The sequence below is a fragment of the Eptesicus fuscus genome, chromosome 3 (assembly GCF_027574615.1).
Source record: "Eptesicus fuscus isolate TK198812 chromosome 3, DD_ASM_mEF_20220401, whole genome shotgun sequence".
Classification (NCBI taxonomy): Eukaryota; Metazoa; Chordata; class Mammalia; order Chiroptera; family Vespertilionidae; genus Eptesicus; species Eptesicus fuscus.
In genome coordinates, this window is record NC_072475.1 from 54,392,657 (window position 1) to 54,406,570 (window position 13,914).

At 52.5% G+C, this 13,914-nt stretch overlaps 1 protein-coding gene across 1 annotated transcript; it reads right to left on the minus strand.

Moving 5' to 3' along the window:
- Positions 1-7,560: 7,560 nt before the first annotated feature.
- Positions 7,561-9,369, minus strand: LOC103303906 (zinc finger protein 582). Its single transcript, XM_054711695.1, has one exon. It carries the CDS (start codon positions 9,165-9,167, stop codon positions 7,638-7,640), a length of 1,530 nt encoding a protein of 509 aa, XP_054567670.1. The 5' UTR covers positions 9,168-9,369; the 3' UTR covers positions 7,561-7,637.
- Between the last annotated feature and the right edge of the window lie 4,545 nt (positions 9,370-13,914).

Sequence of the window (13,914 nt, forward strand, 5' to 3'; positions counted from 1 at the left end):
TCGCCGCGGAGCTGCCCGTCCGTGAGTATGATCGCAGTTGAGTTTTGCAGATGATTTTTTCAGACAAAGATTTAAGAGTGAATTCCTTGTGAGAACGAGTTTTTGTGTGCTTTGACGGATTTCCTACACTTTGAGCTTCTCGATTCAACCCCCAGTCCGCTAATGAGCACTCGTCTCGCCGATCTGGGAAGAGTTAAGGGTACCGCGATCTGGCTGAGCGAGAACTCTGAATCACCCTGAGGAGTATTTTTGTCTTTGGTCGGTTCCTCGTCACGTCTCTCGCAAACCCTGAGCTCGCTCTGTCTTAGTGGTCGTTAACCTGGCATGGGGCTTATACATCCCGACCTATGATACGCGAGCAGGGGCCTTTGGGCAAACGGAGATTGTTGACGAGACAACTGTCCTAGGCAACGGAAACTCAGGGCTGACCTGGCACGGGGTTTATACGTCACAGAGGCTTACGCGGAGGAGGCAAAAAATTGAGAAGCTCCCACATCGACATGGGCACCTCTCTCAGTTCTCATGAGGTATTCCTCGATGGGCTCAAGGAGTCCCTCAGGACACGAGGAGTAAGGGTAAAAAGAAAGGATCTTAGACATTTCTTCTCTTTTATTCATGAAACATGTCCCTGGTTTCCACTAGAGGGCACCATCGATTCAAAGCGATGGAAAAGAGTGGGCGACGCCCTTCAGGATTATTATGAGACTTTTGGCCCAGAGAAAATCCCTATATCCGCCTTCTCTTACTGGAACCTTATACATGATATTCTTAAAGTTCATCCTCTAGATCCTGATATAAAAGATATAATAAAAACAGGAGAGACAGTCTTAAAAGATAGTTCCCGCCCGCCCTCGGCTTGTCCGTCGGTCGCGGTAAATATGCCAGAAAACCCACCTCAAAAGGATCTTATGGAAGAAACCAAAGAACCTCATCCTACCCCTAGCACTAAGGTCCCCGGTATCTATCCCTCACTTAAAGGTTTAAATAAGACCCCCTTAGATGATAAACTCTCCCCTGAAGATCAAGAAACCCTTGATGAACAGGCTGCTCATTGCCATGACGGTGAAGATCCCTGGGGTCTCACTGCTCCTGCTCTTCAAGAGCCTCCTAATAAAGCTTACAAACCCCCACCCTACAACCCCCTCACCCTTTACTATCCTCCTCCTTTCCGTGCTACAGCTCCAAATCTACCCTTTAATTCTGACCCCATCAGACAAGCTAAAGTCTCTCTTACCCGAGACATACCCTCTTTAAAAGAAATCCTCCAACAAAAACGAGAACACCTCCAGCTTATTAAAGAAGTCCAGGACCCTCGGAGAGAGGACATTCAACTGCTGCTACCCAGGTTGCCACTTCAAAACTGTTCACGGCATGAAAGATTTGGACCGCCACCTACGAATCCATACGGAAAACCGTAAAAACCAAGATGGCGGCATAGGTTAAACACCTAACCTGCAGCCGGGCACAACAATTTCAAAAATACAACTAGAGGTCAGAACGGACATCGTCCAGAAACACAGGAAAGTTGGTGGACTGAAATGCCCACAGCTGGAGAGAAGGAGAAGCCCACGGGGACAGTCGGGGAAGCCGTAAAAGCCTGAGGTATGGAGAAACGGGCGGAGACACGAGCACATGCGCCTGCGGGGAGGATGGAACCGGAGAGGAGGGGGCGGCTGATGACCTGGCCGGAGTTCACTGGCAGGAAGGAGATAAAGGCTCCGGAGTGCGCTGAGCACCGGCTCCGATTGCACTGAACCCCATTCCGGGCGAAACCCTGGGAAACTCACTAACTTTCGCAACTCCGCCGCCCCCGCAGGCGGCCCGGCCCGGGACGCTGGGGACGCCGCCGCAGCGGCGGCGCCCGGAGCCTGGCAGCCTCCCAGCACCCGTCCCCGCCGCGCAGCCCCCCGCGCGCCTGGTGCCGCGGGCCGCGCGCCCCGCACACCGGACGGAGGCCCGGGCGCCCTCTCCGTGCACCTCCCGGCGGCGCTAGACTTCAGTAGAGTTGACTGAAATCAAGGGATTAAGAAGTATAAATTGGGGGGACGCCGCGGCGGCGACGTCCGGAACACAGCGATGGCGGTGCCTGGAGCTCGGCGGCCGCCCAGCGCCCGTCCCAGCCGCGCGGCCCTCGTGCGCCTGGTTCCGCGGGACGCGCGCACCGCGCACCGGACGGAGGCCCGGGCGCCCTTTCCGTGCACCTCCCGGCGGCGCTAGACTTCAGTAGAGTTGTCTGAATTCAAGGGATTAAGAAGTACAAATCGGGAAGTTTGAAAAAGATGGCGGCGGAGGTTAAAGGCTGTTCTGTTGCCTCGCACCCAGCGAAATCGGAGGGGATGAGGTGTGGAGGCGCGTGGGTCTGGCTGGTGGCGGGGGAAAGGGGCTTTTGTTCCAAACCTAAGGGAGATTAGCTCTCCATCACCCTGAAACCCATCTTCTGGCGAACCCCGGGAGACCCAGATGCCTGCGGGGAGAGGCGGGACTCTTGCAGAGGTGCGCCCAGCAATCAGTGTTTGCTGCGCTGGAGTGCGGAACGAAGGGACTTAGATACGTGGAAGGCAGAAGGACCAGACTCACAGCCATCGCGGCTCGCCGCACCATGGCCTGTTGGCGCCCTGAGACCCCGCCCCGCCCTGGGACCCGCCCCGCACATTTTGAAGACCTGCCCCGCAAGTCTTGCAGGCACACCTGCGCCCCAAGCAACGGCTTATGCATGTGGGTGGACTGCCCTCTGGCAGCGGACCAGATGATCTGCTGTTCTAGTCGGACTGCTCCAGGGCCACTCAGACAGGAGGAAGAAACTACAGTTTTTGCTGTAATCCTTGCTGAGTGCCTAAGGCAGTAGCTGATCTACACCCCATTGGAGACCCAGAAACGAGGGCATCTAGTGGTCTGTGGGAGATGACACCAGATTTCAATCACGTGCATAAGGGACACATTCAACGGGAATATTCAGTGAGCGCCAAAGCTTTGCTGCACCAAGACCCGGCCCATAAACGTGTCTCCTGCACAGCAACTCTTCCTTTATAGACAAAGAGAGCCCCCCCAGTGACACCAACAACAATCAAGACTTAACTATACAAAGGAGGACCAAGATGGAGGCATAGGGCGGAAGCCTGATTGTTGCCTACCACAACAACTTTGAGACTATGACAAGAGAGCAGAGCAGACACCATCCAAGACCACCATAGGGCTGGCTGAGTAGATGCTCTACAACTAGAATAAAAGAGGGGTATGTGGGATGATGCTGATGCCGGTGACCCAAAGACCACACTTTAAGAACTACAGCTCAGGCGACACAAAAGAACTATGGCTCAGGCGATACAACAGTGGCCTGGAACGTGCTCGGCGCAGTTCCCCCGGCGGTCTCCGGATGAGGGGACGGCTCCACTGGCAGCCAAGCATGGACAGACGAGCCCCTATGAGACATGGGGTGGGAGACTCCGCGCTTGCTGACCTCTGAGTCCGTCAAGAATCTCAACGCCCCGGAAGCGGCCAGGTGCGCATGCTCGGCGACCGGCCACCGATGCAGACCAAAGGGCCGACGCAGCGACGCCAGACTGGCCCACCGCCATGCACCGGGTGCACCGGAGCTTCGCCGAGCCGCCGCCCGACGAGTTCTGCAGCAGCCATACTGGAGCTCTGGAAGGATGGCCAGGGGAATTGCTGAGGGGGGATTGACCGGCAGGAATTGGGATCGGGAAGACGGGGCCCCGCTGAGACCCGGGTGCGGGCGGGGTTGCGCGCCTCTGGGCTCGGGTGTGGTCACACGCCTCTGGGTATAAGTGAGGCCTCACGTCCCTGGGTCTAGGTGAGGCCACATGCCCCTGGGTCCAGGTGAGGCCGGACTCCGGGTCCGGGTGAGGCCAAGTGCCCCTGGACCCGGATGACGCTGGATCCCGTGCCCGGGCGAGGCCAAGCGCCCCTGGGTCTGGGAGAGCCCACACACCCCTGGGTCCAGGCGAGACCATGTGTCCCTGGATCCGGGTGAGGCCGCGTGCACCTAGGCCCGGGTGAGCCCAAGTGGCCCTGGGTCTGGGAGAGGCCAAGCGTCCCTGGGTCCGGGTGAGACCATGTGTCCCTGGATCCGGGTGAGGCCTCGTGCACCTAGGCCCGGGTGAGGCCACGTGCCCCTGGGTCTGGGAGAGGCCACGCGTCCCTGGGTCCGGGCGAGACCATGCGTCCCTGGATCCGGGTGAGGCCGCGTGCACCTAGGCCCGGGTGAGCCCAAGTGGCCCTGGGTCTGGGAGAGGCCAAGCGTCCCTGGGTCCGGGTGAGACCATGTGTCCCTGGATCCGGGTGAGGCCTCGTGCACCTAGGCCCGGGTGAGCCCAAGTGGCCCTGGGTCGGGGAGAGGCCAAGCGTCCCTGGGTCCGGGTGAGACCATGCGTCCCTGGATCCGGGTGAGGCCTCGTGCACCTAGGCCCGGGTGAGCCCAAGTGGCCCTGGGTCGGGGAGAGGCCAAGCGTCCCTGGGTCCGGGTGAGACCATATGTCCCTGGATCCGGGTGAGGCCTCGTGCACCTAGGCCCGGGTGAGCCCAAGTGGCCCTGGGTCGGGGAGAGGCCAAGCGTCCCTGGGTCCGGGTGAGACCATATGTCCCTGGATCCGGGTGAGGCCTCGTGCACCTAGGCCCGGGTGAGCCCAAGTGGCCCTGGGTCGGGGAGAGGCCAAGCGTCCCTGGGTCCGGGTGAGACCATGTGTCCCTGGATCCGGGTGAGGCCTCGTGCACCTAGGCCCGGGTGAGCCCAAGTGGCCCTGGGTCTGGGAGAGGCCAAGCGTCCCTGGGTCCGGGTGAGACCATATGTCCCTGGATCCGGGTGAGGCCTCGTGCACCTAGGCCCGGGTGAGCCCAAGTGGCCCTGGGTCTGGGAGAGGCCAAGCATCCCTGGGTCCGGGTGAGACCATGCGTCCCTGGATCCGGATGAGGCCTCGTGCACCTAGGCCCGGGTGAGCCCAAGTGGCCCTGGGTCTGGGAGAGGCCAAGCGTCCCTGGGTCCGGGTGAGACCATGTGTCCCTGGATCCGGATGAGGCCTCGTGCACCTAGGCCCGGGTGAGCCCAAGTGGCCCTGGGTCTGGGAGAGGCCAAACGTTCCTGGGTCTGGGTGAGACCATGTGTCCCTGGATCCGGGTGAGGCCTCGTGAACCTAGGCCCGGGTGAGGCCACGTGCCCCTGGGTCTGGGAGAAGCCAAGCGTCCCTGGGTCCGGGAGAGACCATGTGTCCCTGGATCCAGGTGAGGCCTTGTGAAACTAAGCCCAGGTGAGGCCACGTGCCCCTGGGTCTGGGAGAGGCCAAGCGTCCCTGGGTACGGGTGAAGCCAGATCCTGGGTCCGGGTGAGGCTGTGCGCCCCTGGATCCATCCGGGTGAGGCTGGGTCCCAGGCCCGGGTGAGACCACGCGCCCCTTGGGTATGGGTGAGGCCACGTGCCCCTTAGTCCAGGTGACGCCGTGCCCCTGGGTTCGGCCGAGACCAAACCAGAGGGAGTCGGACCTCCATTACCACCATTTGTCCACCATCCAGAGCTGAGGGGTCAGTGCTGACATGTACACATAAGGAACTACTGGTCATCGAAATTGGGTCTCAAAAGAACTGTTGGTCCAGGGGGAAGCTCGCTACAGATTGATTCATTTGCCTGTCAGCATAAATATTATTGCTCATCTCACATTCAGTTCTTATTAGTATATATCTAGTGACATTTGATCTTGTTCATCTAGAGGAAATGATGAACAACATAGACTGAGGAACAAGAACAGAACCAGAAGTAAAGAGGCATCAATCGGACTATCGGGCCTCAGAGGGAGGATAGGGGAGGGTAGGGGGAGGGTGGGGGGAGGGGGAGAGTTCAACCAAAGGACCTGCATGCATGCATATAAGCCTATCCAACGGTTAAGTTCAACAGGGGATTGGGGCCTGCATGGGGAGAGGGGTGGGATGGGAATGGGGGGATGAGGACAAATATGTGACACCTTAATCAATAAAGAAATTAAAAAAATAAATAAATAAAATAAAAAAAATAAAGAAGTCCAAGCCCTCGAGGCAGAACTTATCACCCTCTCTACTAACCCAAACCCTTCCAAAACCGTCCCAAAAAACCTGAAATCAAAAACCACTCTCCACACTTTTCCCGTCACCCGCAGTCAGGGTTCCCACCCTATGGTCGTTGAGGAAGAAGAAGAAGGCTCTGACTCTCAAACTCAAAATCCAGACTCAGACAATGAAGCTTCAGACACTGAAGACCCCAACCCTAGCCAGAGTAACACACCTGAACAAAAATACCGCCACCTTAATCTTAAACATCTTAAAATCTTAAAGCCGCGGTCAGTAACTATGGCCCTACGGCCCCCTTTACCATCACCCTTCTCGAAAGCTTAAGTGACAAATGGCTCACACCTAATGACTGGCTATCCTTAGCTCGAGCCACGCTTTCAGGAAGTGATTATGTCCTTTGGCGTACAGACTTTGTTGAAAACTGCCGAGAAACAGCCCAACGTAATAATGAAAGTAAAAACTCCCGCTCGTGGACCAGAGGTAAACTTCTTGGCAGACCCCCCTATGAAACCAATGAAGTCCAGGCCAAATTTCCCCCTGGTTTACTAGCCCAAATCCAAGTGGCTGGTCTTAAGGCTTGGCGCCGTCTCCCCACTAAGGATTCTGCCACTACCTCGATAGCCAAAATTCGCCAAGGGGCTGATGAGCCTTACAGTGATTTTTTTTTTTTTACAGTCATTTATGTATTTATTGGTTGATTCTTTTTTTGTTTCTTTGTTTTTTAATTTTTTAATGATTTCAGAGAGGGTGAGGTAGAAACATCAATGATGAGAATCATTGGTCGGCTGTTTCCTGCACACCTTCTACTGAGGATTGAGCCCGCAAACTGGGCATGTGCCCTTGACCGCAATCAAACCCAGGACCTTTCAGTCCCCAGGCCGACGCTCTATCCACTGAGCCTAACCAGGCAGGTTGATTCTTGTATGTGCGCTGACTAGGGATTGAACCTGAAACCTTGTCTTATCAGGACAATGCTCCACCCAATTGAGCTACCTGGCCAACGTCTGTCATTTTTTTCTTTGCCATTTATTATAACTGCAAGATTTATTTCCTTTTTAACCCAAGAGTAATTTGGCTGTTTCCTTTTTTTTTCTTCTTTTCAATTTGCAAGAAAATTTAAACCTTTGGCTAATGTTAAAATTATTACCTAGGTAGGTAGAAAAGCCGAATCAAGAATGTTTTAGAGACAAAATGTTTTCCAAAATTTCCTTGCTTCATTGATAATCATAAACAATTTATACCCATGAAAAAATTTTTCTTCAGTATGAAATGTACGAGTCGGGAGGAAGGACAGCTCTGAATGAAGGCATTCTGGCTTGTTAAATTCTTCGTCTTTCTGCAAGATGACAGGAGGGAGCTGTGATTAGGCTAAGCCCGTGTTCGGCAAACTGCGGCTTGTGAGCCACATGCGGCTCTTTGGCCCCTTGAGTGTGGCTCTTCCACAAAATACCACGGCCTGGGCGAGTCTATTTGGAAGAAGTGGCGTTAGAAGTTTAAGTTTAAAAAATTTGGCTCTCAAAAGAAATTTCAGTCGTTGTACTGCTGATATTTGGCTCTGTTGGCTAATGAGTTTGCCGACCACGGGCCTAAGCCAATGGGCTCTCCCCACTGCTTCCTAACATAAATTCTCTGATGATCAACAAGGGATAAGCGCTGAAGGAAGGCTTCTCTACGTTTATTACATTCACCTGTGTTTCTCTACGTTGCCTTCTCGGACGCTGAAGAGTGGCCGGACCACGACCGAAAGTCCTCCCACCTTCCTCACAGTCACAGGCCTTCTCCTCGGTGTGAGCGACCTGATGCTGAACCAGCTGGGAGCAGTGGCTGAAGGCCTTCCCGCAGGCCTTGCACGCGGAGGGCTTCTCCCCCGTGTGGACTCTGTGATGCACGGTGAGATGGGAGAGCCGTCTGAAAGCCCTCCCACACGCCTGACACGGGTAGGGTTTGTCCCCAGTGTGAGTCCTCTGGTGCTGCTTCAGTTGTGAGCTCACCCGAAACGCCTTCCCGCAGGCCTGACATTCATAGGGCTTCTCCCCCGTGTGAATCCTCTGATGCCGGATGAGCGTCGAGCCCTGATTAAATGGCTTCCCGCAGTCCTTGCATTCGTAGAGCTTCTTGCCGGTATGAAGAGTCTGATGTTGGATCAACTGAGACCGGTGGCTGAAGGTCATCCCACATTCCTCGCAGGCGTAGGGCTTCTCCCCCGTGTGGACTCTCCTGTGGACTCTGAGGTGTGAGAGCCGATTGAAGGCCTTCCCACACTCTTTGCACTGATAGGGCTTCTCTCCGGTGTGGATGCGCTGGTGCTCGATCAGCTGGGAGCTCCGGCTGAAGGCCTTGGCGCAGTCCTGGCATTCGTACGGTTTCTCGCCCGTGTGGACTCTCTGGTGCTGTATGAAGTTTGAACCCGAGTTGAAGGCCTTCCCACATTCCTGGCACTCGTAGGGCTTCTTGCCAGAATGAATGTTCTCATGCTGAACGAGGCGCGAGCCGTATTTAAAGGCCTTCCCGCACTCCTTGCACTTGTAGGGTTTCTCACTGGGGTGGATTCCTCGGTGGTGAAGAAGGAAGCCTTCTGGCCAGAAGGCTTCTCTGCATTCGTCGTATTCATAGGGCTCAGCCCCAGGATGGACTTTCTCATAAAAAGTGAGGGATGCTTGGGGGCCGAAAGGGGGCGTTTCTTCAGGACTGAGGGTCACTGGACTCTGATGTTCATCCGGACTCCCCTGCTGTCTGTCACTCCGGCTCCTGCACTCCCAGTCGTCGTTGAAATGCGAGCACTCGAGACCGTAACCCCTGAGGCTTTCCGTTCTCTCCGCCCGGGCTGTCTGTGCTTCACAAACGGGCTGCTCCGGAGATGACGCCTTCGTTCCAGACCGGGCCTCCAAGACGGGGCACAGGCCTCCCGCCGCCGCCCCCGCCGCCCTCCAGGGCTCCTCGCCGTCCTCCAGGAAGGAGATCACGTCAGGCTTGGAAACGGCGAGACCCAGCGAGAGCAGGTGGCTGTAGGTCTCCAACATCACGTCCCTGTACAGAGCCCTCTGGGCAGGCGCCAGCCACGCCCATTCTTCCCGGGAGAAGACGATGGCCACTTCCCTGAACAGGTCCGACCCCATGGACGCGATGCTCAGAATGTCATGGGCTGAGGGGTCCTCCTCCCGGCTCCTCCCGGCCAAGGCCAAGTCCTGAGAGGGCAGAGCTTGAGTCCACAGGTGGAGGGTGGGTCAGGCTGATTAGATGAAGCAGGTCCCACGCTCCATGATCAGCACAGAAAGAGGCCGCTGTGCAGAGGTAACACTGTGCGAAGCTGTATGCACAGTTAACAGCTGCTTGGTTGCGGGCACATCCCCAGTAGGAGGTGTGCAGGAGACAGCTGATCGATGTTTCTCTCTCACGCATGTTTCTGGCTCTCTATCCCTCTCCCTTCCTCTCTGCCGCCTCCTCGGGTCCGAGTGCCACCGACACTGCGCCCCCCCCCCCGAGCCCGTCCCTTACAGTGATTTTATCAGCCGCCTCACGGACGCCGCTGAAAGATTAGTTGGGGGAGGTGAAACGGAAAGTGCCTTTGTGAAGCATCTTGCTTATGAGAATGCTAACCCTATCTGCAAAGAGACGATAAGACCTCATCGATGTGGCAATCTCTCTGATTATATTAAACTCTGCTCCGGAATAGGTACCTCCCACGCCATTGGATTGGCTATAGGAGTGGCTCTAGAAAATTATACCCAAAAACAGCCAAATACACAACAAAAAACCTGCTTTAATTGCAAACAGCCAGGACACTTCATAAAGGACTGCCCCAGTGGCAAACAACCACGGGCTCCCCCCAAGACCACTTGCCCTCGGTGCCGACGCGGTCTCCACTGGGCTAATGAATGTCACTCAAAAACAGATATCGAGGGTAAAGCCCTTCCACCCCGGCAGGGAAACTCCTCGAGGGGCCAGCCCCGGGCCCCGAATACGGTGCCGAACCAAGGGGCCATCAGGTTCGTCCCGCAACAGATCCTTCCCGCCCAGGCATCAGCTCCCTCTGCCGCGCCACCCCAGGAAGCGCAGGACTGGACCTCTGTTCCGCCTCCGATACAATATTAATACCAGATCAAGGCATTCAACTTATTTCCACTGAGGCTTTTGGACCCTTGCCTCCAGAAACATTTGGTTTAATCTTAGGGCGTGGTAGTTCCTCCTTGGCCGGCCTTCAGGTTACCCCAGGTCATTGACAATGATTACACAGGACAGATCACCATTCTAGCTTCAGCCCCCTCAGGGCCCATATCCATTTCCAAAGGACAAAGAATAGCTCAGCTTATCTTACTTCCCCTAAACTCCACCAATAAAAGTAATATTCAACAACCTAGGTTGGATTCTGCCTTCGGTTCCTCTGATATCTATTGGGTTCAACAGATTACTACTAAAAGACCACTACTCACTCTTGAATTAGACGGAAAATTTTTTTAAAGGTTTAGTAGATACAGGGGCAGACGCCACAGTAATACCAACCCGATACTGGCCCCCCAGTTGGCCCTGCGAAGCCTCTGTAACACATCTTAAAGGCATTGGCCAATCTACCAACCCAAAACAGAGTGCAAAAATCCTAACCTGGAAAGATACTGAGGGAAACTCAGGGCAAGTCCAACCTTATATTGTCCCAGGACTACCTGTTAACCTATGGGGACGAGACATTCTATCTCAATTAAAGCTCATTATGTGTAGCCCCAATGAAATTATTACCCAACAAATGCTTAACCAAGGCTTTTTACCCGGACAAGGTCTAGGAAAAAATAATCAAGGCATCAAACAACCACTTTCTATAACACCCAAAAATGACTGATTAGGACTAGGAAATCAAAATTTTCCATGACGGTCATTGACTTTCCTGTACCCCACGCAGATAAGATCAAATGGAAATCTGATTCCCCTGTGTGGGTAGATCAATGGCCATTAACTAACGAGAAACTTACAGCCGCCTCAAAGTTAGTACAGGAGCAATTGGCCGCTGGACATCTAGAACCTACAACCTCTCCATGGAATACTCCAATATTCATAATTAAAAAGAAATCTGGATCTTGGCGTCTCTTACAAGACCTTAGAGAAATTAATAAAACCATGTTCACAATGGGAGCCCTTCAACCTGGCCTCCCTTCTCCTATTGCCATTCCCATTAATCATTTTAAAATAATTATAGATTTAAAAGATTGTTTCTTCACTATCCCTCTTCACCCCCAAGACCGAGAACGTTTTGCATTCAGCCTCCCAGTCACTAATTTTAAAGGCCCTATGCAACGTTATCAATGGAAGGTTCTCCCTCTGGACATGGCAAATAGCCCCACCCTGTGTCAGAAATTTGTCGCACAGGCCGTAGACCCTCTCAGGCCTCGATGGCCCTCTATCTATATCATTCATTACATGGATGACATCCTATTAGCAGGGGCTGCCCCCTTCGAGGTACTTAAATGTAGTCAGGAATTAAATCATCGACTTTCCTCTCTCGGGTTACAAATTGCCCCAAACAAAATTCAACTAAAAGACCCTTACTATTATCTCGGCTTTGAACTAAACACAAACAAAATCACCACACAAAAAATTCAACTCAAAACATCCCATTTACAAACCCTCAATGACTTTCAAAAGTTCCTAGGTGACATTAACTGGCTCAGGCCTTATCTTAAACTAACAACAGAAGAACTAAAACCCCTCTTCGATACATTACAAGGAGATAATCCTTTATCCCCTCACCAACTCTCTCCAGAGGCAGAAAAAACACTCCACATCATAGAAACAGCCATTCAACAACAACAAATCACATTCATATCCTATAGTAAACCCTTTATGCTCATCATCTGCCTGACACCCCATACCCCTACAGGAGTCCTATGGCAAGACAACCCCCTCTTATGGATCCACCTACTCTCTTCCCCATCTAAAGTTCTTACTACATATCCCTTCTTAGTTACTAAACTCATAAAATTAGGTAGAGAAAAAAGTCGCCAATATTTCGGCAGAGATCCTAACCAACTCATTCTCCCCTACAACAAGGAACAAATAAACTGGCTCTCACAAAATGAAGATGATTGGATTATATCCCTCTCTTCATTTCAGGGTAATATTGATAATCACTACCCCTCTCATAAACTCCTTCAATTTACCCGACTACATCCATTCATCTTCCCTAAAGTAACCTCCATCACCCCTTTAAAAGAAGCTTCCTTGGTTTTCTCTGATGGGTCCTCCTCCGGCATGGCAGCATACGTTATAGACTCACAGTGCTACAGCACTAAATCCCCATTCCAATCTGCCCAGCTTGTAGAACTTTTTGCCATTTTACAGATTTTTAAAATCCTAGATAATACCCCTTTCAATCTCTATACAGACAGTGCCTACATAGCACTTTCAGTCCCTTTACTTGAAACAGTCCCCTATATTAAACCGTCTACTAATGCTGTCCCTCTCTTTCACCAACTTCAATCCCTTATCCTGAAAAGACAAACTCCCTTCTACATTGGGCATTTAAGAGCTCATACCGACCTCCCCGGCCCCCTCTCCCAAAGTAATTCACTCGCAGATAAAAACCCGCCTAATATGTTCCCTCACCATAAATTCTGTTGCTAAGGCCGAGCACTGCCATGCTCTCCATCACCTTAATGCCCATACGCTCCGCCTTCTATTTAAAATTACCAGAGAACAAGCCAGACAGATTGTTAAAAACTGCCCAGGATGTGTTACCCTCCTGCCACTCCCTCATCTAGGGGTTAATCCAAGAGGTCTACTCCCCAATGAAATATGGCAAATGGACGTTACCCATATCTCTGAGTTTGGCGATCTCAAATATGTCCATGTAACCACTGATACCTATAGTGGATTCATCTTCGCCACTCTCCATAGCGGCGAAGCTTCTAAAAATATCATAGCACATGTCCTTCAGTGTATCACCACTATAGGTAAACCTCAAAAAATTAAAACAGACAACGGGCCTGGATATACCTCCCAAGCATTCCAAAACTTCTGCCATCAATTCCAAATCAAACATGTCACTGGCATTCCCTATAACCCTCAAGGGCAGGGAATAATACAGCGGGCTCACCAAACCCTTAAAAATACCATAACTAAACTCAAAACAAACAACATTTATCCTACAAAAGGCTCTCCCCGAAATATCCTTAATCACGCATTATTTACCCTCAATTTTCTACAACTAGGTAGAAATGGAAAATCTGCTGCAGACCGTCTTTGGCACCAAGAAACAAAAAATCAATATGCTAAGGTTATGTGGAAAGATCCACTAACCTCTAAGTGGCATGGTCCCGATCCGGTACTCATTTGGGGATGAGGATCCGCCTGTGTCTAGGATACACAAGAGGAAGGACCTCGATGGCTACCTGAACGCCTCGTCAAGCCAATTAACCCCCAAAAGAAAAATAATCTCACATCCAGGGAAATTATCCCTGAGACAAATTTATCTTCTCTCTACAGGTCATGAAAACAATTACTGAAGTCCTACTGCTGGTCCTAATACCAATGACCTACAGCGGTTTTGGACCTCCAGTTAACCATGAGAAACTACTCTTAAAAATGTTTGGCAATCCCTGTGACTGTAAGAAGGGTAATAGTGGAGTAACACCCACATCTTATACACGAACAGTTGATTGTGGCAGTAAAACTGCTTTCTTAATCTATGAGAGCCAAATAGGGGGAGGATTCAAGCAAGGATGGAGATGTGTTGGGAAGCCCAAGGTTATACCTACAATTGAGGGCAAACCAGGGCAGTGTCCCAGTAATTGCCAACACATCGTAGAACTCCACTCGACCTGCTACAACAGTGTCCAGCAGTGTACCCACACAGTTGGTAAAATATATCTAACAGCC

Bases quoted from the DNA above. Each gene is read 5' to 3' on its own strand.
- LOC103303906 (XM_054711695.1), bottom strand. From the start codon at position 9,167: ATGGGGTCGGACCTGTTCAGGGAAGTGGCCATCGTCTTCTCCCGGGAA.